The sequence below is a fragment of the Haemorhous mexicanus genome, chromosome 11 (genome assembly GCF_027477595.1).
Source record: "Haemorhous mexicanus isolate bHaeMex1 chromosome 11, bHaeMex1.pri, whole genome shotgun sequence".
Lineage (NCBI taxonomy): Eukaryota > Metazoa > Chordata > Aves > Passeriformes > Fringillidae > Haemorhous > Haemorhous mexicanus.
In genome coordinates this window covers 8,613,584-8,639,308 of record NC_082351.1, presented here as the reverse complement: position 1 = coordinate 8,639,308, position 25,725 = coordinate 8,613,584, and the positions used below count along the sequence as shown (strand labels likewise).

The 25,725-nt window shown below is 41.2% G+C and overlaps 1 protein-coding gene across 2 annotated transcripts in view; it reads left to right on the top strand.

The window, feature by feature from the left end:
- PRKCD (protein kinase C delta) overlaps positions 1-25,725 on the top strand; it is a 60,585-nt gene that overhangs the window by 24,806 nt on the left and 10,054 nt on the right. For both annotated transcript variants that reach the window (XM_059856274.1, XM_059856273.1), the window contains exons 2-7: positions 10,021-10,155; positions 14,034-14,233; positions 15,475-15,535; positions 23,952-24,108; positions 24,768-24,799; positions 25,445-25,530. In XM_059856274.1, coding sequence (XP_059712257.1) covers positions 10,041-10,155; positions 14,034-14,233; positions 15,475-15,535; positions 23,952-24,108; positions 24,768-24,799; positions 25,445-25,530 — 651 coding nt within the window. In that variant the 5' untranslated portion in view covers positions 10,021-10,040. The remainder of the gene's footprint in view (positions 1-10,020; positions 10,156-14,033; positions 14,234-15,474; positions 15,536-23,951; positions 24,109-24,767; positions 24,800-25,444; positions 25,531-25,725) is intronic.

Below are 25,725 nucleotides of genomic sequence, written 5' to 3'. Positions count from 1 at the left end.
ACTTTAACTCATTTATCCATTTAGTGATGGAGAGAGGCCATAATGAGCCAGGAAAGCTTGTCTGTAGGAAAATCACTGAACACTCTGTTGCTTCTGGGGATTAACTGGGACACGAGAGTACAGCTGTAATCAAAGACTGTCTTCAGTTACTTTTTGGATAATCTGTAGATACCCTGGCAAGTCAGTTGCACAAATCTTCCTGAAAGTAATTTTTTAGACCAGTAAAGAAGCCTGTGTCTTGTTTACCAACATGTTCTTCAGTGCAGTGACCCAATAAAGTGACAAAGCAGGTGCTGACTTGCAGTGTTGCGAAGTGAAGTTCTTTGGTTATTTGGGTTGTGTTTCTCTCTGTGTGTAGGGCTTTGCATATGAAAAGCAAAATGCTCATTTTTAACTGATTCTCCAGTGTTTAGTAGGATGAGCGCTGGAGTGGAAGCTGGAAAAAGCCATGGCAAACAATACACACTTAATAATTTGATTTGCACTGTCCAGAAATGTGAGTCCTTCAGGCAGTAGAGAAACATTTCTGGAAGGTGCCCAGAGGTTGTTCCTGACAGCACCCAGTCCACACAACTCCTTATGCTCTCCAAACCTAAAATAGTTGAGCATGTCCTGACATGGTTGTCTTTACAAACAAAGCTTATCAAAAGCTCCAGGGATTTTTGTTTAGCTTTTTCTTTCTCATTTACTGTCTTGTGTCCCAAATGTTTCAATGCTTAAAGGTTTTCTTGCCCCATAAAGGTAGGAAAATTATATGTTTTCATTCATTTACTGGAAAATCATTCAATATGGCTATTAGCAGACATGAATCCAAAGTGTTTAGATCCCTCAGAGTGTGGAGTTTGTGTCTTTAAACCTCAAAACTCAGGAAAGGGCAAAAAAAGGAATGCTTGCTCGTAACTACTTATCAGAAGGATTAAAAAAAAGAAGAAATTTAAAGTGGTATTAAATTATACATCTCACCCTGAGTTTACAACTTGTTATGCAAACTCTTTGCTACCTTTGAGTAACCCAAATTTCTCTTTAAATCTATTTCTGCTTAAATTCAACTTGCTGTTAATGAGCTGTGCCTGTTCTCTGTATTTTTGGGAATGCCAGGTCTGCTGTAGAGCTTTATATGCTCATTTCTTCCAGAAGGTGATTCAGAGGGGAGGGGACAGTTAAAAATCATTTGTGGCTCCATTTTCTTATCTCTTTTTGCAAGTCAAGGGCTGAACCTTGAAATTACAGCAGGAGCAAAGCTGTATTAATTTAAAATAAGTTTTGGTTATGTTTGCTTCTTCCCAGTTTCTCTTGATCAACCCCTGTGGCCATTCACTCTTTAGCATCTCCCTGTACATCCTCAATGGAACAGAGCTGTGCTTATTTTCTCTCTTCACTGCAGAAGAGAGATCCCAGAATCACAGATAGTGATGCATGTACTGCTTCACTGTTTATTTTCAGTTTATAAACCATAGAAAAAGGTCTTGATTAAGTTGGCTAAGATTGGTTATTTACATTTCTTGTTTGGTTTTTTTGGCTTTCACATTCCCAGTAATGAAACAACCAGAACAAAAGAACAAAAGGATGATTTCTACCTGCCCTGAGCAGCCTCTGAGTGTCAGGAAAGAACAACAGGAATATTGTGCTCAGAAAGGCAGATCCAGCCCATCTTAGAAACACAGAATGGTTTGGGTGGGAAGGGACCCTCAAGATCATCTCAAAAAACCAAACCAAGCAACCCAAATAATGCCAGATGCAGTCAGGAGGGTGGACTGGATCTATTCCTACAACTCCATACACAGTTAATGAGCAAAACTTTTGGTTCATAACACTTGCACCCTTTTAGTTTAAAAGCCTTGGTCATATCCATGGGCTGAATTGTGTTCCCTCTGATGAGGTTATCTGAGCAGCAGCTTTCCAGCCTGTATGAATGATGATACAGTTCTCTCAGCTAATGAATATTCTACTTTTCCAGATACTTGGAGGATTAGGTCATAAGTGCTGGCAGTAGGATAAATTTTTGACTTGGAGGCTTGTGCACTTGGAGAGGCACGTAGACTGCATGATCTGCTGATGTTTTCAAAAGAGCAAACTAAAATTGTTTTCTTACTACAGTGTATTAGAAGGCATATTTTATAATTCTGTTGAATGTCCAGTTTCTTTATTTCCATTTTTTTCCCTCTTCATGGTTCATGTAGACTCATTAACCCAGTACACTTGAAATAAGACAAATTAAAAATTCCTTTTTATCCTAAACTGTAGTTGACTTACTATCTTTATGGTATTTGGCTTTTTCAGTGTGAAGGGAATTCAGTGGAAAATACAAAGAAACTACCCAAACATAAAACCTCTCCAGTGTTTTGAAGAGAAAGGCAGTGTTTTCTGTTTGGTTTGAAAAGATGATGTTGGCATTATCTGTTACTCTTTCTGGGAAATACATCTGGGAAATTTCCAGGAAACTTATAATTGAGCAGAAAAATCATAAAATTCTGGAAGGGTTTGGATTGGAAGGGACCTCAAAGCTCATCCAGTTCCAGCCCCTGCCATGGGCATGGACCCCTTCCACTATCCCAGGTGGCTCCAAGCCTTGTTCCAACCTGGCCCTGGACACTTCCAGGGATGGCACACCCACAACTTCTCTGGGCAACCTGTGCCAGGGCCTCAGCACCCTCAGAGCCAAGAATTCCTTCCTAATATCCCATCTAACCCTGCCCTCTGGCAGAGGGCAGCCATTCCTCCCTGTCCTGTCCTTCCAGGCCCTTGTCCAAAGTCCCACTCCAACTCTCTTAGAGCCCCTTTAGGCGCTGGAAGGCCAGAAAATCTTGGATGTTAAAATGGATCCTAGATAAAAGTGTTCATCAAGAATGACCTGGAGGATGGGCTTGGTGTTCATCTCCTCTCTTAGAAATGTGTTACTGGAGCATGCCTGAATGTGGATCCCTGTCCACTTGATCATGGTAACTAAACAGTTACTGTGCACTGGATTTTCTTTGGCTATTTTCCTTTGGCTTGGTCCTTCTGAAAGCTGTGAGTAGCTCAACTGTCCTCATGCACTGGTTGTTACAAAAAGGTCTGTGAAGCCTTTTGCAGAATGGCTTGCTTCCTTTGGAGAACTCGTATTCACATGATAAACTTGATGTGCAGTTTTGCAATTCAGTCATGCTGACTAAAAGCTGCCCAATTTCTTGACCATTGTTGGGGAAGTGGGAGCTGATCAGGGGCTCAGATTAGCACAGCTCCTTCAGTGCCCTCCTTAATGACACAGAGCCAGAGCTGGTGTAGAGCTTGGCTACAGGCCATTATTATAGAGAAGTGTAACTTCATCCCTTTCACAGAATAGGTTTTTTCCTCTCATGTGGAAGAGATTGTGTTACTTAATTGAAGGGAAAAAACCTCAGCCTCCACTTATTCCCCATGTCAAAGAAAAAAAAAGCTTCCTAATTAGATTTAAATTATGCATTGCATAGAGGAGAGCCATGGTTTCATGGTTTGCCTCCTAGCAAAACATTTTGGACATGCTCCCATTTCATAGTGTGATTTGATATTAATGAATGGTTCGTTCACCTGGAGCCTCCTAAGGGTCTGTCCAGCCAGCCCCCTTGTATTAATCCTTCCAAAATGTTGTTTCAGCTGTGCTCAACAAATTATACCAGCTTGTGCTATCAGAAATAATTAACAAAGTCTTTGGGCTTCAGGCAGCCTTTCTTCTCCTGTATGTTTCCAATGTCTGATGTTTGGGTTTGAAATTAAGGAAGAGGATTCATTTGCACTTTGTTTCAAGCTTGGTTTTGGCAATGGTGACAAACAGTGGCCTGTAGTGTTCCATGGTTAGTCCTGTGTGTTCACAGAGGAAGGAGAACTCAGGGCTCTAAAAAGAAATATTGAAATGGCTGTTTCTTATGCACTTCTAAAGAAAAAACAGCTGACAGTAATTCCCCCTTCTCCCCACCAACTAGTGGTTGTGGAATATTGGAAAAGCCAATTGTTGCTCCAAGTGTTCTCTGTTTCCAAAAAAAAAAAAAAAAAAGGGATGTTTGGTGTAAAATGCTGTTTTTATCTGCAGCATATGCTCTGTGACAGCCTGGCCTGCTGCCTATTTCAGAGTCCACAATTTCCTTCACTTTCTGATCTTTGAGTGTAAAATCCAGATTTTTCATCTTCAATGCACTTGAAACCACTTTAAGAGCAGTCAGCTCTTGTTACTGAGCTAATCATGTTATCCTATTCTCAAATAAATTGGGCTCTGTGTCTTCCTAAAAGCTCCCAAAATCGGGTCTGCTTTACCTTCTGCTTGCCTCCAATCTGCATCCCCCCTCAATCTGCATCCTCTTGAGCTTCCAGGAGTTTGTGCTGTCGAGATTGAGAGAGTTTCTCTGTTTAGAAAAATATTTCTGGTGCTCATATTTTGAAAAGCTTCTCATTGTAATGATAAGGGAAAATATGAGTAATTATTTTTGCCTTGAAGGCTGTTGGGGAAATACCAGCAATTTAGAGAGCAGCCACAAATTTGGGCAGTTTGGGGACTGCTGAGCAAAGAAGTGTGGAAACTTGGAAATATCTGTGCTTCTGGCCAAGGGGGATGAAACCAAGGAACATCTCTTGCTACATGGCTTATCTGGATGGATTCTTCTCCAAACTGTTGCAACACAGTGACAGATTTTGTTATGTAATTGTTTCTGTTTCTGGACTTGGCCTAACCCAGCAAAAGCAGAAGTATCTGAAAGAGAATATACTTGGGGGAGGAAGGGAAGGAAATGGTAACTATACTTTTTCCAAGCTAAGCTTAGGAATCTGAGCCACTCTACTTGTACCTTAAAAATAAATTAAAAAAAAAAAATTAAAAAAAAAAAAAAGAAAGGACAATATAAACCCCAAAACTTGCATCATTTACACTGGAATTCAATGTATGAACTGTCATTTTGAAATTATGAGCCGGAAAAAAAAATCATTTGCAGTAAGTTTAACAGGAAGTAAATTGAATTTTGAGTTAAAATTTTTGTTGTCTTTTTTTACTTTTCATAGAGTTGTGTAATAATTTAAAAACATTTTATGAAGATACTGGTTTAGAACTATTACTGCAGAAATTGTTCATGATTGGGCTCTTGGACTGTTTTAAAAGTGCTTTTTTTATCCTTGTCTTTTTGAAGAAATCTGCACTTATTAAATATCACCAGATGCATCTATTTTGCTTTCATGAGTATAGTCCCACAATTCTAATTTCTGAATTAAACCATTCATAGGAGATAGCTGTACCTTCATGGCTAAACTTAAATGACAAATGGCTAAGCCTAAATAAAAGCACAAGTGATGTTACTGAAGGGGCAGTGTTTTTGGAGAAGTATTTTGGGCAGGTTTTTTTTTTTTTTTTTGCAGGGACCTACAGGCAAACATGTCAGATTAGCTCTGTTTTGTGGAGAGCACTTCTTAAGGCCTCTGTGGATTTTTCAGAGCAGCACCTGAGGATAATGGGGATTTTTGCTATCCCTGGTGGCTGTGAGGGTTCAGCATCACAATGTAAAGTGATTTGAGGCTGGGTATGAGTATGCTTTTTAGGGTTTATTTGGGTAGCAGTAGTGCCTGGAGAAGTCCAGCTGATAAAGGCTGCTGCTATGTGTCTTTTTGACAAGGTTCATAACAGCAAATATAATAAGCCTCTTGTAAACTGACTTCATTTTTAGATTGATTTTTACCTACAGAGCATCAAATAAAGGCCAGGGCTTGGAACAGAACCTGCAAACATTCTCTGTAGACTAATCCTAGGTGTGCAATGTAGACAGTGGTCAGCACCACATTCCTTTGGTTCAGTGAATTGTCCTACAGCACAGATACTGGTTTTCTCTCTTGGACCATCACCTGAAAGGATCTAAGTGCAGGGAGTGTGGGTTGTCACACATGGGAGCAATGAAAACACCCAGTCTGCACAGGTGGAGGATGCTAATCCCTCTTCCAGCATCTTTATTTGCAATTCACAATCTTGTATGACAGCACAATCACCTTTGCAGGCTGTACACAGAGACCACAGAGAACTTTGTTCCTGTGTTTAGAAGTGCTGTGGGGGCAATAAGCTGGACAGTAATTTGGTGCTGTCTTTCTTGTCTGCTGCCAGAATAGAGGACAGGAAACCCTTGTGTAAAAAAGGTTGAATATAATCTATATTTTTGCATCTTATAGAAGAAAAAGTTACTGCTTCATCTTTTCAGGGAAGAGTGCATTGTTTATGGGGTGTGGTGCTGTTGGTGATTCCCAGAGCAGTTGTGTGGCCCTGGAAGGAGCCTCAGCAAGGAGCTGAGCAGGAATTAGGCATTTCATGGCACCCAGAGCAGTTCATTGAGACAGCCTGGAACAGCTGTGATGCCTTGCAGCTTTACATCCATCTGCAAAACATTTCACAGACTAGTACAAGGAGATCAGAGGCACAAACCTGCAGGGGAGTTTTCTCAGTTGTATTTCTCTTGGATCCATGGTCCTTATCAGTGATGGAACAGCCTGGCTCTATTTGGGCCCATTGGTTTTCAGTCTCTTCAGTGCTCTGTTGTCAGCCAGTGTCAGCGTTTCCTCCAGATCATCCACTGCTTTTCCTCCAGATCATCCACTGCTTTGATGTGCCTTCCTGCTTTGTGTGAAAGTTACAGCCATGTCTTTGTTTCTGGGCTGTGTTAGGGCTGGCTTGTCCTCACTGTTTATAACAGGGCAGAATTACAGCAACAAAGGAACCCTGGCAAGCACTGCTTTCCCCCCAGCCCCTGAGAGCTGGGCACTGTTGGAAGGAGAAACACTGCAGAATTTACCCTTTGTCCCTGTGGTCTCTGTGAACAAGGCTTTTAATCTAATGTGAATTTTGTGCCAGCAAATCTTGATAAAATTCTCCTTGGAATATTTAATATTATAATTTGCTTTGAAGATTTATTTAAATCTGTGTGTTACAAACACATCAGTGGGAAAATTGAGCATTTGTTCATCTGGCAGGTGTTGACATCGATGAAGTGAAGATGTTTCCAGTTTCCCCCTCTCTTTCTCTGTAGTTGATGATAACACTGTTGATTTTCTTTCCACATTAAATAATCAAAACCTCTCAATTTTAAAGCTCAATGGAAAGTACAGTGCATTTTGCAGAATCTGTCCCTGATAGCATAGAACAAGGGTTTAGTTTGCATTAGAGAAGGTCAGGAATCCTTGAATGTGAATGTTGTGCAGGACAGCATCTGATGGTGTGCTCTAAACCACCAGGTACTTCATCTCCAGCAATGTTACTGGAATGCTTTTCCCTTTGTTTTTGGGGTTTTTTTTTTTTTTTCCTTCAGATTGTACTTTGACTTTGAAACTGTTTGAGATATTGAACCTGTCATTTAGACTTGGAGTATTCTTGGAGCTCACATCTCAGTTTTTCCACCATTTGGTTTGGATAAAATCTTGCCCTTTAGGGAAAACAGTTTGGCTTTAACACTTCATAGCTGCAGTGCAGATTATATGAGTAGATTTAACAATCTCCCTCAATTCAGAGCTGGTGTTTTGCAGCAGTTTCAGTTCTTGACAGATACAGCCTTTAAAACAAGAGTCAGCACTTGTGCTGTCACTTCTGTAACAGTCACAGAGACTGGAGGAGGACTCTTGTCTAAACTGCAACAAGCAAAGCCTGTGTGCTGCTCTCAGTGTCTTTCCTTCTCAAATGTGTTCTCACATGAGTGTACTCAGCAGGGATTTTGAGAAACTTTGTTGATTTAAAATTAATCTCTTTTACTGAGTTTCACTGCCAAAAGCAGTTTTAGTGGGGTATGGTTTTGTTTACAGCAGTGCAGCTGATCCTTGTCAGCTATCTCACAGTACATCTTAGCATAGGAAAGGATCAGAAGATGTATTTGAGGAGCAAATCCAAACCCTCCTTTCTCACTTAACCTCTCTCTGTCACAATATAGTCTACCACATATAGTGAAGAGTTTGCATGCAGGCATTCAAGTTCTCTACATCTGTGAAAAAAGCATATAATGTGTAGGAGTGGAGAAACTTGGCAAGAGCAGGCAGCTGCTGAGTTTGTTTGGGCTCTTTTTAAGCTCTTGTTAAATGTAAAAGCAAATAGTTATCTTCTGGTTACCACTGTGGCCTTGGACTTTGAGCATCATCAAAAACTCTGGGATATTGGTGTTTTCTTCTAACTGCTGAATTGCTTGTGTGTAGCATTTCTGAGTGAGAAGTGAGCATTGGAGATGCACTGAAGCTGAGTACAATGAAACTACAACAAATAACCAAATTCAAAACTATGAAGCAGAGGTGAAAATATGGCATCCAAATGTACTTGGCCACTGGAAATGAGAAAGGCTGTGGGATTGCTCAAGATATGTATGCATTGTACATGATTTATTGCATCTGATAACTTGGAGATAAAAGACTAAGTTGAAAATCCTTGTATTCTGTCTCAGGACTAGCACTGGCTTGAGTCATGTGGGCTGAGTGAAATCAGTGCAATTGTTAGTTCAGCTTTGTCAATGCTTTCCAGTTTTTTATTCATATAGTCAAAGGCTTACTGGAAATTGTGACATCTTGCTGGGCTGTCCCTTACAGCAGAATTCTCCTGTGATTCTGTTAAAGAAACCTTCTAGTGGGAGCTATGTGTTAACCTACCCAGTTTGTTTCTACCTATGGCCTCACAGAGTCTTAGAGCTGTTTCCCAGAGGTGAACAAGGCTGAAATCTGGTTTCTTTTACATCCATGTTGAGCAGTACTGATATGTGATCTGCAGCTGGCAAGTCCTGTAGCTGATCACTGGGGTGTAGTTCTGAACACAGTGAGCACAGGGTCTCCTGAGCAGCTAAAATATGTTCCTCATTAAAACTCTTGATAAGCACTGTGCTTAAGTGGTGTTTGTGAAAGTGAGCTGTCAGATGGTATTTGTTAATTTTTACAAAAGCTGTCTATTTTTCTTTCTTTGTGAGGTCACCTCAATCTCCACTCTCATCAAATGGTGCCCCAAGCTGCAGTAAGCAGTGGAGTAGTGGGAGGGTTATTGCTTTATTGTGAGTCTGTGTGGATGAGAATTATAGTCATGGCTTTCTATTCTTCAGGGGGATAAGCAGTGGTGCCAAGTAATTCTAAACTTGCTTTCTAACTCTTGTTTTACTCCATAGAAAGAAAGTGGGGAAACAGTCAGTTAAAAAAAACTAGCTCAATAAAAGTTAGTCATAAAATTTTTCCACTTATTGAAAATGGTCCCCACATGGGGAGAGTGTGAGATGTGCAAATGATGCTGTCAGGAGCTATGTGCTGTCTTCCTGCAGAGACTCTCTACATGACTGTAAGGGCCTTTTTAGAGATTGAAGAGAAATGTTAATTGCTTCTCAGGTCAATGTCTTTACATTAAAAAATGCCAGCCCATGCAAGATTGCTTGAAATGTTCTTCCTGGTGCTGCTTGACTGAGCTGGTTGACAATCTACAGTCAAAAGGCCAGCTCAGCCCAGTTTCAAGTCTTCATTTCTTTTCCACCATCTCTTCCTGTTACCTTGTTATCTCTTTCCTCCTAATCCCTCCTTCCTTGCATCCCTCATTCTCCAAATGCACTGGCACTGCTTTTCTCTCTTAGCCTTTGTTTTGTGACACAAAAAGGAATTATTCAATGTGACATACAGGACAAACTCCATTGCTAAAGGTGCTGTGAGTTATAAATGAAATCTGCTCTAAATTCAAGAGCTCTTAAACTGGGGGAAGACTGTGATGAAATACCTGTTTGCTGACTGAGAAATCACAGGTGTTTTGAATTCTTCTGACACTTTAATAAAACTGGTGACACAGTAGCTCTGGAGCTCTTTCTACCTGTCCCTCTTCTCTTTGCCTGGCATCATGTGCAGATTTGGAGGCTCCCAGGTGGATCACTAGCTCTGGATGCTTCCTAGGATTTGTGAATTGCCACCTGAAAGCAATACAGGAATAGAAGCCATGTGATTGTAGCTTCAGTAGAAGCTCTGATGTCTGCTGAGAAATATGTCACTTTATTGCATGTCTCAGACCAGGTGTTTTACTCTGACTCTTATTTCTTTCTTTCCTCACAGGCTGTGTACCATCCTGAGCTATGGCCCCCTTCCTACGGATATCTTTCAACTCCTTTGAGCTGGGACCTGTGCAGAATCAAGGAGAACAGCTACAGCCTTTCTGTGCTATCAAGATGAAGGAAGCTCTCACTACAGGTGAGGTTACAAATGGGGATGCTTTTCTGAATATCAGTTAATTTTTGAGAGCTACTGTAAACCTCCTTAATCTGTGAATGGCAGTGAGTGCTTCTCTTCCTGTCATGCCAAGCACTTCAGTGTGAGCTTTTCTTTTGGAATGGGAGAAATAATAATGGCTGTTTTCTCTACCCCCTCCTTAAAGCAAGGTTTCTTTATTAGTACCAGGACTGCAGCAGGTTTGAGGGAACTGTCCTCAAGTACAGAGCAGCAAATGCTCTTTATTGGCTTGGAGGATGAGAGGTGCAGTTTGTTATTGTTGTAGTAACTTTGGCTGAGTTGTTTTCTTGAAATGACTGACACTGAAGGTGCTCTTAGCACAGAAACAAAGGATAAGCTGTGCTGGAAGGGATCCTCAATGATCCCTGAGTCCAGCTCCTGGCCCTGCATGGGGCCATCCCCAGCAGTCCCACCCTGTGCCCGAGAGCACTGTCCACAGGCTCCTGGAGCTCTGGCAGCCTTGGGGAGCTCTGTGCCCCTTCCCTGGGGAGCCTCTTCAGTGCCCCACCACCCTCTGGGAGGAACCTTTCCTAATAGCCAACCTCAGCCTGCCCTGACACAACTTCAGGCCATTCCCTCAGGTCCTGTCACTGTCACCACAGGGCAGAGATCAGTGCCTGCCCCTCCTCTTCCCCTCAGGAGGAGGGTGAACTGCAGTGAGGTCTCCCCTCAAGTCTCCTCCAGCTGAACAGACCAAGTGACTCACCAGGCCCTCAGCCTGCAGAGACCTCATCTTTACAGAAACTGCTCCAAAGGTTTATAATATCTTGTGACATTTGGCTAGAATACACCAGTGCAGCCAAACAGGATGAGAGGGAATTGCTGTATTGGGCTAGACTGCAGCTCTGATTCTGCCCTGTGGCTCTAGAGATTCACAAAACATCAAAGAATGCAGCAAAGGGTGAAGTTTCTTCCTCACAACATGATTGGTCTTTTCCCTTATTGCTCTGGGTAAAAGCTGCATTTAAGCTTGAAATTCTAGGCATGGTGCCTTTTCCACAAAGTGTTGTCATCCAGCAGATGTCCTAAGCTCCAAAGAAGGAATTTCCTAATCTGCTGGGAGAACCTCTGAAGACATGGTGTTGAAGGTGTTGCAGCTGCCAGAATGTGGAGAAATGAAAGTAATTTAAATAAATCCACTGGGTTTTTTTCCCAGCCATTTGCTTTTGAAAAGTAGAATTGTCCCAATATTTCCCAGTCTTTGCTTTTGTGTGTCTTTGACATACTAAAAAAGGGGAGGAGAGGGAACTGCTTGGAGAGGTGAGTGATTGGAGCAATCAGGAAAACAATCTGATGCTCCTGTTGACAGTTTGACAAGATCTGGAAGAGCTTTTTTGTTGGATTTGAATGCTGAAACACAATCAGGGAAAAAATTATTGTGTAGGAAGAAGAGAATCATAGATTAATGATTAGGCGTGGAGCCAGTTTGCAAACATGGGGTGTGTTTTGAAGTCAGGAGTGTGAGCAGAGAAGCCAAGCAGGCCTGAGCACAGCAGAGGCAGGAACAGTGTTCTTGAAGGCTGTCCTTTGCTGACCCTCCAGTGCTCATTTGCAGACAGGGATTGTGATCCATGACAAACCTTGATTAGTATGATTTTAATTACAAAAGCAGCACGGCTGGGCTGGAAGCTGTTTCCAGTAACTGAGACACCTTCTCTCCATGTTTTATGTAGGGTAAAAATGTATAGAGTTGACTGATCCAAGCAGATACTGGGACATGGGACTAGGGAGGGGAGAGGCTGTGAACAGACTGGAATCATTCTTTCCCCTTCTAAGAATCTTAGAGTATTACCAACTGTTTACAAACTGCTGCTGTTTCTGCAAACAGCAATTACTGTCAGAGGTTCTGCAAATATGCAATCTCTCCTGTTGCCAAGGATGTCTCCTGAATTGTGCCTTTTTGATGAAGGGGTCTGGCTTCAGCAATCCAAAAAGCAGGCCAGTGAAAAGCCTTGCTTTGCAGACAGCCTGCTTTTTATCCCTCTCCTCACCTTTATTGTCTGTCCTAATAATCTCTAAATAAATGTGCAGACGTGGCACTTGGGGACATGGTTTAACAATGGCCTTGGTGCTGCTGGGTTACTGGTTGGACTTGATGATCTTAAAGATCTTTTTCATCCTAAACAATTCAGGGATTCTGTGACAATATTTTCAAGTTTTTTTCATAGAACAGGGCTCTGGAAGTAGGTTTGCACTGTGAAGGGCTTGAGCCTTCTGTCTGCACAGCTCCTCAAATTCAAGAGAAAAGCTTTTGACTGAGTAGAGGAGGAATGCTCAAGTTTGCTTTGCAATGGAGAGGTCCTCAGGTGGCCATTTCTGAGCATTTTGGGATCTCCTTTGGCATTTTGGGATCTCCAAGGGCTGTGTCCGAGCTGTAATTCCCAGGGCTGCTGCTGGCAGGGATTCCCTAATAAAGCAGTGCAGGGACACCATTCCCTGTGCTTGTCTGCAGAGCTCAGCACAGCTGAGTGGAGTGCATCCAGCAAGCTCTTCATGAATGAACACTGACTGTGCCTCGAGATTCCAGGAAGATTTTAAAATATTAAGTATCTAACAGACCACACTGCAGCTTCCTGGAGAAGGGTCCAACTATTTAATCTGCTTTTCTACTGCCTTGATATCATAATAGCAAATGGATCATTCAGAGCTGGAGAGGCACTTAGAAAGCACCTCTATTACAAAAAGAAAAGATCTTGATGAATAGCAGAAATTGTGTGGAATGTAGAAAATTGTATTCAGCTACCTGGACACAAATGGAGAATAATTGACTTGGCAGAAAGTCAGAGGAAAACCGGGAGGTGGCTCTGTGTGCCAGAGTCACAGTGAAGAGCTGGATGTGGTTTCTTAGGAGGCATCATCTCTTTGGATGTGTTGATGGGACTTAGAGACTCAGATCTAGACATAGGCCAAAGCTTGTCATAGATTGTTCTCTGTGCCCAAGATATGGACAGGAAGAAATCAGTTTAATGGGTAGCAAGGGAGACTGAAGCTGTGTATTAGAATCATAAAATACCAGGCTGGAAAGGACTTCAAGGATCATCCAGCCTTTCTTGGCAAAAAAGAAAAGAAACTCCATCTAATAAGAAGAGTAGAGCAATGTAAAACTCCTAACAAAGGAGTGTGCTGAGATGCTCTTAAAGGAAACAAAAAAAAAAAAAGGGGGAAAAAACCTCAAAAAATGTACTAACTTTAGTTTTTTTGTTATTCCTTAACTACACAAGGTCTTCGTGGACTGTAGAGGACAGATAAGGCCCTGAAATACCCTTTAAAAAGTAGCAGTCATGGTAGAGTACAATGCCAAGGAGAGTGACTTAGGAATACAAGTGAAATGTTGGGATAAGTTGAAAGTAGATTAATGAAATGTGAAGCCTTTCATCTCTCAAACACTGGTTTCAGTTTAAACTGGGTCAGTGTGAGGTTTATCTGAATTTATCTTATAGCAGTAGGAATTCAGGATGATCAGATGACACCTCATGGAGATTTGTACCAGAATGGAGCCATGCAAGTGTTCCCTGGCAAGTTGTGACTGACTGACCCAGCCCATGAGTTCCACATCAGGGTTTGTCCCTCCTGCTCTCTAGCACCATGTTAACCCCTTCACTGCCTTTGCATGTCCATCAGGGTGGGCTTTGCCTTCCATGTCATGAACTTCTGAGCTGAGTATTTAAACCTGGTTCCAACAACAGTAAAAGAAGCAGTAAGTCTGCTTGTAGTTTTTGTACAAGTTTCCCTCTTTTATTTTGTCAAGTTTAATACAGAGATCTATATACATTTCACAGTTTCTGTTCTTCTTTTTTTTTTTTTTTTTTTTTTTTTTTTTTTTTTTTTGTGGCTTTCAGAGAGAGGAAAAACTCTGGTTCAGAAGAAACCCACCATGTACCCCGAGTGGAAATCGACTTTTGATGCCCACATTTACGAGGGCCGGGTGATCCAGATTGTGCTGATGAAAGCAGCAGAAGAGCCACTGTCTGAGGTGACTGTGGGTGTGTCAGTGCTGGCAGAAAGGTGCAAGAAAGGCAATGGCAAAGCAGAGTTCTGGGTAAGGAAAAAGATTAATTCCTCCAAGTTGCTGACCTAGTTTTGTTTCTTTCAAGCTGAATGAATGCCTTGTGCCTTTTAGGTCAGTAGAATCTCTCTAGTTTGTATTCACCTGTTACACTTGGGGCTTTTCTTTCCACACTTTGATTTGTAAGACAAGAGCAATTATTCAGAACAGTAAAAGCTAATAGTGATCAGTTTTAGCCAGTTCAGTGGTCTCAAATCCTCTGCTTATGACCCACAGAACAGGTACTACATTGACATCCTCAGTGTTAAACTTCCTCTGTACAACCTGCCATGACTTGGACAGGGCATCATGGCCACCAAAGAGACCACTTGGCATAGCCTGTAAGGTTAATTTTGTGTGTGGGGAGACAGCCTGGCATCAGTAGCTGTAACTGAGGTCTTGGCCTTCTGTAAACTTTGCTGGGCAAATGCTCTGAGTGTCAGACACTGCCTTAGAGATGAACTCACTCGTTATCCCAGTAGGATGATGGGATTTCTGGGGATACGTTCATGGGTGTATCTAATGTAACTGTGGTTTGGTTTTGTCTGGGGACTGGATTTTTCATCCCAAGTTGTATTTAGTGTAACCCAGGGGTACTTTGCTCTGTGCTGAAGTGAAGATTGAGTCACTCTTACGTGGTTAAGGGTTTCTTATCTTTTATGAAGGCAGCAGTTTAAGAATTAGTGGCTACATTCTGAGCACAGGAACTGACCTCAGCTGTTGGCTTAAAAGGCACTTTTTTTTTTTTTTGCTGGTCTGTAGAATTTGCCACAGAAACCATGTGTAATGGTTTTGAGGAGGAAAGGAAAATAAACTTTGATTATACCACTTTTTTTCATTGCCAGTAACAGCATTTGATATCACTATGGTTTGTACTCTCAATAAACATATAAAGGATTGTATAGACTTCTTTTAAAACTGGGTTCCTGTGCAGATTGAGTTTACTAACAGTAAAAGCAGAAGCCAGCAAACTTCTTTGCAGAACGGGAAGGGCCGAGGACAAACAATGTGAACTGACCATGCTGAACTCCTGGGGACACATCAAAGCCATGCAGCACACAGGGAAAAGCAGGAGAATAAAAGCCCCTGACTCAGCTGCAATAGAGAGATATGGGAGAGGGTTGTAATCAAATAGTTATTGCATAGTCTACTTTGATACCCTAGAAAGAGCTGTTTAAATTCCTGAGAGATGCAGTCAGCCACACACTTCACTGTTGCTATCTTTCTTTCCACAGCTTGACCTTCAGCCTCAGGGGAAGGTGCTGATGGCTGTGCAGTATTTTTTGGAAGATGCAGGTATTGTCAATAGTTTCTTTTCAGTCAGTTATGTGAAAAAAGGTTTTTTTGCAGAACACAGGATGCAGCTTACAAAAAACATCACCTGGTGTACTGAATAGAATCTTATTAATTAATTTTATTAATTTGCTTTCTAGGTGTTTGTTTAAGGTTTTTTGGTTTGTTTCTTTTGGGTTTTTTTTGTTATGTGCACTCATGACAGGATTTGTTCATTTCTAAATGCTATTGCATTTAGGCAGTTTTGGTCATGTTTTGATGTGATAGAATATATATTATCTGTTCCTTTTTAGGTGCAAAGAAGTTGAATCTCTTGCTCTAGCTTATCTGGGAAAATTTTCTTGTGGATTGGAGCATTGAGACTGAGTTTCCTGGGATTCAGAGATCCTATTCACTAATTACAGAAACTGATTGTAGGAATGAGTGAATGGTTTAGTATTAAAATGCAAATCTAGTCAATGATCTGATGTACCAGTTTAAAAAGTGAACAGCCTGTCTGTTTCAGAAGCCTACACAGGCTCTTTGGAAATGAACTAGGAGGGAAATTTCAAGTACAGTAATAAACCCAAGAATTTTGGTGTGGATTTGTGTATCTGGGGAGTTCTTTCCTAAAGGAAATGCTGTAAACCTCACAACTTGCTAAGGCTGTAGTTAAGATTTCCCATACTAGAAGTCATGAAACCATTATTTCTATAATATAGAATAGTATTATATATAGAATAATATTATAATTGTAATATAACTGGTCTGCCAGATTAACCTGCCAGGCTTATAAGGTTTAATAGTATCTGTTAATAAATAACTGAAAAGACTAAGCAGGAAATTTTGTAGAATGGGTGGATTTTTTCCCCCACAGACATTTATAGAAGGAGCACAGTTTTGCTCTCCAGAACAAGTTTATTGAGAAGGACCCATAAATTTTTGTGCCTTCTGTGAAGAAGATAATGAGGATAGAATGTGATGGGCATAGGTTACATTTCAGAGGTGATGTTTTATCTTTGTGATGGCAAAAAACCCAGCCTATTTGCTTGTGGCTTTGGTGTCTATGAAAAGTCAACACTTTAAAGCAAAATTTTAAAAAAATACTGGGATTTTAAAGTGTCTGTGAGTGGGAGCTTTTCTCAGGTATGCATTTAAACTGGCATGAGCCATTATATTAGGAAATATTTATCTTGATCTTTGTCATAGTTTCCCGTGCAAGGCTGTTTCATGGGGCAATGGTTCTCTGATCATACATGTTTAATGCAATCTACAGAAATCCATTTCTCCTGGACACCCAGAAGTTTCTCAAGCAAACCTGTACAAACCCAGTTTCTGTATTTTCACTTGTTTATTTAATGAGGCTGAAGCATATTTCCTCCTCCCCACACAGACATTTGGAAAAGTAGAGATGGCATCAGTGAAAACCTTCCATGATTTATTATTAGCAGTTAGTAGGAAGGAAAATACCTGTGTGCTGAAAATACTACATTAATTTCACTCAGTAATCAAAATAATTTAAAAATAGATAAATGTTCTTGCAGTTCTTTTCATTGCCTTTATTAGGGATTGCAGATGGTGGTAGATGAAGCCTAAATACCAAACAGATCATTAAGTCATGCATTTATATTCTAATTGGCAAGCTAATATTCACATCTTAATGCACTTTTTTGACCTTCTACTTTGCAATGAGTTCCTGTTTATCTTCTGTTTTATATGAAATTCGTCACCAATACATTTTTGGTAACTAAACCACATAGGTGATGGAAATTGCCTTTCAAGACTTTTATAGATCTACATTTTGTGAAGGAAAGTCACTCAATCTGATACTTTAATGTGAACACTGCAAATATCAATACATTTTAACAAACTACTCCTCCTCAAGGTTGTAAACCTCCCTTATGTCAGTGTGTAATGCTGCTAAATAGGCAAACACTGATTTTTGGCTCATCATTGCACTGCTGTAAATGTTCTCTCCAGTTAAATCAGCACTTACCAATGTGAGAGCAGAGAGGTTTGCTGGTGCAGTGCAAGGATGATGTTTGTGCCAGCCTCCATTCCCCACCCTGCTGAAACCCCCAGTGGACAGCTGAAGCTCAGGGACAGCTCACATTCCTTCACTTGTCACTTTGCTCTCCCTCTGAGCTGCCTTTGCATCCTGAACTCTGTGGTAGCTGTTTCTAAAATACTAAAAAAGGCTCGTTCTGTAACTGGTATTTCAGTTGTTCCCTGGTTTATTCAAAGTATTCCCTGGTTTATTCTATTGCTGCCATTTGTATCTTTGAGTTGTAGGTGCTGCCTTTTGTTTGAAAAGCTCCAAGCACTTCACAAAAGTGACTAATTCTTTCTTTGGCTTGGTTTGCAAGCTGAAGCTGCTGTTTTTCAAACCTTTCTTCTAAGTAGCAAACATTCTGCTACCTTTAGAGGAAACTGCTTTCCTCTGCTGCAGAGGTGCAGAGCAATAAGAGTGTTGTTGCTCCATTAACAGGTATATTCTTAGAGCAAAAAAATCACAAAATAAGTTGGTTCTAATGGCTCTTCCACGGTAGACTACACTGAGACTTTTAATTTGAATATTCTTTTTCCAGGTTGAGGCCTGACCAGGTAATTTAAGGCTGCATATGAAAAGTCTTACCAATCTTAATGCTTTTTTCTTCCTAGACCCTATAAAATGGGGACTGTAGAGCCCAGACTTAGAGCTGTCAAAGAACATTTTGTCTTCTGTCCTGAGACTTGAATATGAGTTTGTGCTGGAAACTCAAAAGCTTTTCTCCTGGTGTGTGAAATGTGAGAACAGGGTGTTAACCTCAATTTTAATTTTGAAATTGTTTTCCTTCTACCCCTCCTTCTCTCGTTGTAGTATTGAAACTAGGTTATAATTCTGTAAAGCAGCTTTAGTTTTGATAGGTGGGAGTTGAAATAAGTTTAATGCTTTGCTTGGTCTTTGTTTATTCAAATGTGGTTAATGACCTCCTCAAGTAAGAAAAGGCAGAACCTCACTCTCCTGAGTGTCTTGTGCATGTTAGCAGCTGGGGGAGTGTGCTTGTGTCTTGGGCTTGAATTCTGAATTGCTGCTTTGCTGGCTACAGCTTCCTGCAGAAAGGGGCACTGATTTTTTTTCCTTAAAATGCCATTAGAAGTACCAGAAGGTGAGTAATTTACATGCAAACTTTTGATATCTCAATTCTCTGAATTCTGGGAGAGAGACATGAACCAGAGAGCTGCATATATTTTGAATATGTTGTTCTCTGTGTGCTGAGTGTTGGGGTAGCATGAGACTTCAGCATTCTTCTGAGTTATCTGTGAAAAATAATAGGGTAAATAACAGATTTGCCATTTCAGTCTGGAGATTGTATGGGCCTAAAATAAGGTTTGAAGAAAGTATCTCTATGGATGAGGTGTGTTGTGGAAGGATGGTCACATTTTTAATAAATAATAGTGATGAGGGCTGAAGAGATAGAACTTAACCTTTTAATTGTACATGGGGATATTGGTATGATTTAAGCATTTAACTGAGAAAATGCTTTTTCTAGAAATTTGGCAAATGTGGAAGTTATTCAGTTATTCAGGTTATTCTCACATCTCCTTTAATCTGCAGCAGAAGTCTGATTGCATGAATTGAACAAAAACATCTTCTGATTTTTCTCCAGGAGAATCAGACAGTTGCAGGTGTAGTGATTTCATAGATAGCAGGTTGGTGTGTCTGTGGTTCCCAAGGTAGCTAACATGTTGTGTGGAGCACAGAAAATCTGATACAATTTGTACCTTCAGTAGAAGTTTGAGATGCTTGAGATCTGTATCTGTATATTGAGGTGCTGCATCTGTTGGTTTTGCTGTGTCATTTGAAAAAGAGAGAAGACCCATTTTCCAATTTATTCCTGGTTTTATTGCCAGAATTGAGGTACCAGAGGTCTCTGCAGAAGCATTTAGCAAAACCCTGAGCTGTAAAACAGGAGCTCTGTGCTCTGAGCACGGGCCGTGTTCACGCTGCAGCTCTGGGTGGGTGGGAGCACTACAAAGGCTGGAGTGTGTTTGGTTTTGGGGATTTCTAAACCTGGATTGAAAAGCAGGGCTTGTTAAAGCTGGTGTTCTGTTTTACACTTCTCTACCAGGCCATTGGTGTCAGAAATGCCTGGGAAAGGTCACACACACACACACACACTGAAGCAGCAGCAGAGCAGCAGCTGGTGCTGGCCCAGGGGCCGTGGCAGGACTTCATCCTGGATTTGTTCAAGGCCAGGCTGGATGGGGCTCTCAGCAACCTGGTCTAGTGGAAGGCATCCTGCCTGTGGCAGACATTGCAAATAAATGCTCCAGCCCAAACCTGTGATCCTCTAAAGAGGGGTAGCACAAAACCAGGATGATTTAACATAGCAAGTTCATGTCACAGAACTGTAGGCTTTGGGAAACTTCTACTTCTGTAAATGGTTTCTTGGGGTTTTTAACATTTTAGTCATTTTTAACTGATGATCTTTAAAGCAATCTTCTCCAGGACCAGGTTAAAGAGCAGTTTGCCTCTGAGACAGTCCATGCTGGGAAAGTCTCCTTTGTCAGGAACATGCTTTCCCTTTTAATGATTGCTCTGAGAGATTAATATTTTTCTTGACCTGAAGGTGCACTTAACTTTCAAACAAAGCCAAGTGCAAGGCTGCAGAACAGCAGAAGGAGACAGACACTGAACAGAAATGTTAGTGGGGTTTGTAATTAATTAAAAAGTTTCAGACAAATCTCAGCCTGAGCAACCAGCTCAGAAATTCCTTTCCTGTCCCTGTTTGAAGTCCTGGTTCCCAGAGTCTGACAGTAGCACTGTTCTCTTTCCTCTTCACAAACAGCACCATGAAATGAGCAGGTTAAAATGAAAAATCAACTCTGAAGAGGGCAAATTTTTTTTTTTTTTTTTTTTTTTTTTTTTTTTTTTGAGAAAAGCTGCTAGGGTTATCCTGGGGTTGTTTTCCTTTGTCGTTGAACTTTTGAGGTTCAGTTGAGACAATGTGACACCTCCCCTTGAGGTTCATTACAGCTCAGCAGAGCCCCAGCAGTATTATTGTAGTAAATGTTTCCAGGCCATGGGTTGAGTGTTGTGTTGGTGGCTTTGGGGACTGGGAAATGTTCAGCAGGACAGGCCCAGCAGCTGAGCAGAGAATGCAGGGGTTGCTCACAGCACTCTGGGGAGCTGCACTGCTAGTCCCCAGCCCTGCTTTGTGGCTTCTTCATGAATGTCCAGCACAGAGGAGTTCTGGGTGTTTGTGTCAGATCAGCTGCAAGTTTTGAGAAGGGACCTTGAAATACACGAGCATGTCAGTGATAAATATTAACCACAGCTCTCAGCAGAGGAAATTTGTTATGTTTAATGGTGTGTGCTGGGTCCAAATGATTAATGTCAACTCCAGGCTGCAGAGGTCACCTGGACCCTAGCTGCTGATTCAGCTGTTCTGTACCTGCTCTTTCTGACCATGTGTTGGTTCATGACAAGCATTTCATTTATGGAAATCCTTGCTTGCTTGGAGGAGGAAGCAAAGTTTTTACCTTTGTGTTTCTCCATCCCCCTCATCTCCACCCTGCATCCATACAGTTGTTGTGAAAGTTACTTCCCTGCAATTGTTGATTGTCTCTGCATCTCTGAAATTAAGCTTTTATTCTACAGTTAACTCCATGGTTGGCTGAGCTGCTTAAAACTTTTCTGGAGCAATACACATTAAAGGCAATTAACACATTAAAAATAACTTGTTAAACATGCCCACAGTAAATTGAAATTACACCTCAATTTCAGAGCCACCTCAAATCCAGATGAACCTGACTCACAGCTGCTCTCCAAACCTCTCAGCTGCTTCTGAACCAGACAATGTTTTCAGCTATTCTTTGTTATATTGGTTGGTTTTGGCAAAGGCATCTAGCAAGGCAGCTGGTTGTAAAGTCTCTGTGTCCTCACATGCAGATTTTGAGGTTTTGATGTGCTTAAGCATTCTTCCCCATTAAAGTATACTTAGGGAAAATGTACAAAATAAAAAAAAAAAAAAAAAGGATGAAAAAACCCCAAAGTGATTAGTTTATATAATTACCATCTCAAAGAAATAAGTGTCAGTCTCATGTATTTCTCTGAAGTTTGGTATCAGGGCTTCAGACAGGGAGGAAACACTGGTGTTTCCTATAAAAACAAGTTTTGTCAGAGACTTCTGCAGGCAGTGTCAGCAATACTAAATTGCTCCAAGTATTTCGGCATGAGATGTTTGTTCCTCACTAAACACTTGCTTTGCTTGTTATGGACTTCAGAAGGGCTTTTGTCTGGTAATTTGCTGCATCACAGGTGATCTCCTCAGAATGCTGCCATGAAGCAAAAGGCCTTTCTCTGCTTCCTTGCTGTTACTGATTAAATCTCCTTACCAAGACATCCTTTACTGCAGCGAACAATGTGAGGTATTGCTGCCTCTCAAGCACCTCGTTTCCCTCGCACCACACCAGTGTGGTTTCCTTGAAGCATTTGGGCAGCAGTGGGTGAGGTCTGTGTGTTTGCTCAGCAGGATTAAACAGAGATAGCACAGTTTGCAGACTGCCACAAGCTGAAGTGCAGCAGCTGAAGAGTTTGTAGTGGGTGAATTCAGCAGCCTGTTTGAACAAGGAGAAGGAATTCTGTTCCTGGAGGGGCATGGGTGACTCAGGGATTGTCACCATGCACACTGGAAGGTCCTTTCAGGGGCTGGGTTTTTCTCTGAACCAGGTGGCCAGTTTCTCAGAAAAGTACATTAATACCTAGTGGCAAAACCTGGAGATCTTTTTTGAATTTTCTTTTCACTAATATGCTTAATCTTTCCTCAGTATCTGAGCTGATGATGCCGTTTCTTTTCTAAGACAGCCCACACTGCTGCAGTGGGGCTGCTGCTGGCTGTGACAGATAAATTAGTTTAGGACACTCAGAAAGGTGTCACATGACAGATTGTATTCCAGGTTCAGCTGTCTGGTGGAGTAGCAGTGGTGGCAGCCAGCTGAAACAAATGACAAGAACCAAGTGCATCTAGCAGCCAGAAAACCAGAGCTCCTGGGTGACTTTGTAGTAAGCTCAGGCACTGCAGTGAGTGTGACTTGGCACAGGACACAAATCTGCTTCTGTCAGTGCTAAAAGCAAGGCTCCCCCGATAGTGATTAAAGGCAGCAATGCAACAGAGCAAATTTTAAAAAAACTGTTATATTGACAATGGGAAAAATGCTCCTCTGGCTTTTTCCTTACTCCATGGCTGTGGAAATTCCCAGCCTGTAAACAGCAAGATGCTGTTGCCCTCAGCTTTAGAGCACTTTGGACACATGAACTATGTCCACATTTCTGCCAGGCTGGGACCCACAAGCTGCTGGCCAGAGCTGATGGAGTTAGCAGTTGATCAGCTCAAGCCTTTATCTTTTCCTGCTGGATGGGATTGTCCCTCAACAGACAAGAAATGTGTTCTTGGGTTAAATCACCAGTTACACAGTCTCTTGATATACCTGCATTGGGTTACCTCTGCTACAAACCCCTATGCCTTCAAAAATGCTTAGTTAAGACTAAATAGTCTGTGTTTGTGTCTCAGTCTTACAGCCACAAATTCACATTTTTGTAAAAGAAACTCATAAGCTTCCTTGGAAATGAGTGAAAATAACCATAACCTCTAATGTGAGCCAGCTAGACTTGGAGCCTGAGCATTTGTTTGTTGCTTTATTTCTTGGCCTAATACTGGATGTGATGTCTGTGTGATCCAGTATTAGATGCTCCAGTGGATGGGAGCAGGTAGCATTATTATAATACTGAATAATTTGACTCCATGGGGACTAGAAGGGGAAAGGAATGAGACTGGGACTCATGGAAAAATAAAACGTGAATGTTACGAAACAGCAAAATGGAAATGTCTAACTGAAAATCTCATTTGTCTTTGCTCCTTAATGATCCTGGAGGCTGGAAGAAAGTCATCTTGCAGTAGGATGGTCCTGTGGTCACCCAGAAGGTGCTGCAGCAGTTCATCTGAATTTCTGCTGTAGTTCTGGTTCAGGAGGGCATGTGGAGCAGCAGTATGAAAAGGCTTCTGCTCACCTTCCTGCTTCTAATAAAATACTTAGCCATATTAAACATAAATCACAGAACAGAAATCATAATTTGTTTTTTCAAGAAACAACAGTGGTTGTCACTTCTCTATCAAAACTGGGCTCCATCCCTGCTCTTTGCTCTCAGTTCATCAGCTGAAGGCTTTTTCTGTGTGGCAGGAGTGGGAAGTGCTTGCACAGAACACAGGGACACCTTGGGAAGCAGTGTGTGCACCTGACCATCCCTGGTGGACTGCCAGTCAGTAGAATGCAGGTGTAAAATGAATAGAAACACAAGTCAGAAACAGAAAAACAAACTGAATATTTGGGAGAAGCAAATATTAACCTTTGTAATACCTGGAAGTATTAAAATTGTGTCTTCTTGTGTTCCCCTCAGACTGCAGACAGTCAATGAGGGAAGAGGAGGGGACAGTAACTATCAACAGGAGAGGAGCCATCAAGCAAGCCAAAATCCACTACATCAAAAGTCATGAATTTATTGCCACCTTCTTTGGACAGCCTACATTTTGCTCTGTCTGCAGAGACTTTGTGTGGTAAGAAAGAAAATCTAAGCTTCCCCCAGCTCCAAGGCCCCAATTACTGCAAAATTTGCTTCAGATATACTCAGACCAAACGTGGCAAATAAATTTGTGATGGGAAAATGAAGTTATATACTCAATAAGGGCATTTTTATACCTAAGAACTATACTTGTCTTTCACACTGAGAAACAGAGCTTGAACATTTTTGCCACTGAAATAATAGGCAGAAGCTCCATCAGCATCAGGTGATATCTGGTGATATCTGGCCATGATCATCAGCAGCTCTGCCACAGGAGAACAAGTTGGGGGGGGTGGGGAGTCTGAGAAAATAATGGCCAGGCTTTGGGATGTGAAGTGACTGATGGCAGCCTAGAGACCCACAGAGAAGTTGGATCCCTTTCATAGTAAGGCTGGTTTTATCCTAAGTTAGGTTGGGAGGATTTTCCATGTGATTGAAACCTTGTTGTTCCTGGGTTTTCCTCCTAATTTGCTGGTCTAGCAAATACAGGACCTTATCTTCTAAACCCTGCATTCCTACGACAGAGGATTCTGATTACCAGAACTTAGACCAATTTATTAATTGGTTGTTTGACATGGTGAAAATAAAATAAAAACCATGCACCTTTTATTCCAGAAAATGTATTGATTTCCTTTTTTATAATTTGTTTTTCAGGGGACTCAACAAGCAGGGATACAAGTGTAGACGTAAGTTTTTTGAGGTTTTTTTAATTTATTCTTATGCTGCTTTCCACATGAATCTAGAGATCTTGAAAAAAATTTGTAAATATGCATGGCACAATGCATAATCACTATGGGTAGTAGTAGAAGTTAAATATCAATTTTGCACAATAACCAAAGGAATTCCTACCTGGGATTTCAGGAGCAGATTTAGACTTAGCTATTCTTCTCAGGAGTGTGTAATGCTGTTGAAAGAGCTGCACTCATTTATGACAGCAGTGTTTTGTGAAACCTTTTCTAAAGTAAAAAACAACTATTGAGGGGTTTTACAGCTGAATTGAAAATCACCTTTGACTTGGCATAGATTTGTGCATTACACCAAGCAGGGAGGAGCTATCGAAGGGTAGAACTCAAAAGCATAATATTGTTCTTCTGTTATCAAATGCTGGGGGCATTGCTGATTTAGTTTAGAAATAAAGTTTATGGTAAAAGAAAAGAGATGGAGGAATCAGCTTGAAAAAGATTATTATCTTGATAGAAAATGAACTTTTGGTGTCTGTAGTATGATGCAAAAGGAGTGTGATTTTCACATTCTGCCATTAAATGCAAACACCTCATCCCATGTATTTATCATCTAAATGAATCCTTTTTTTTCTCGTGCATGTCTTGAAGAATGCAATGCTGCTATTCATAAGAAATGCATTGATAAAATCATTGGGAGGTGTACTGGTACTGCAGCCAACAGCAGGGACACAATGGTAAGAGCTGAAACAATATATTTATAGTGTAATTATGTAATTAAACATTGCTGAACTAACAAAGCCTTGTACAGAAGCTGACAGCTCCATTTGGGAGATGCTTGGCTGTACAACCCAAGGTTCTGTCTTTGCTTAAAGCTGTTCAAAGTTCTGTAACAGGCAGTGGGCAAAGCTTCCAAGTAAGAAAAGCATCAG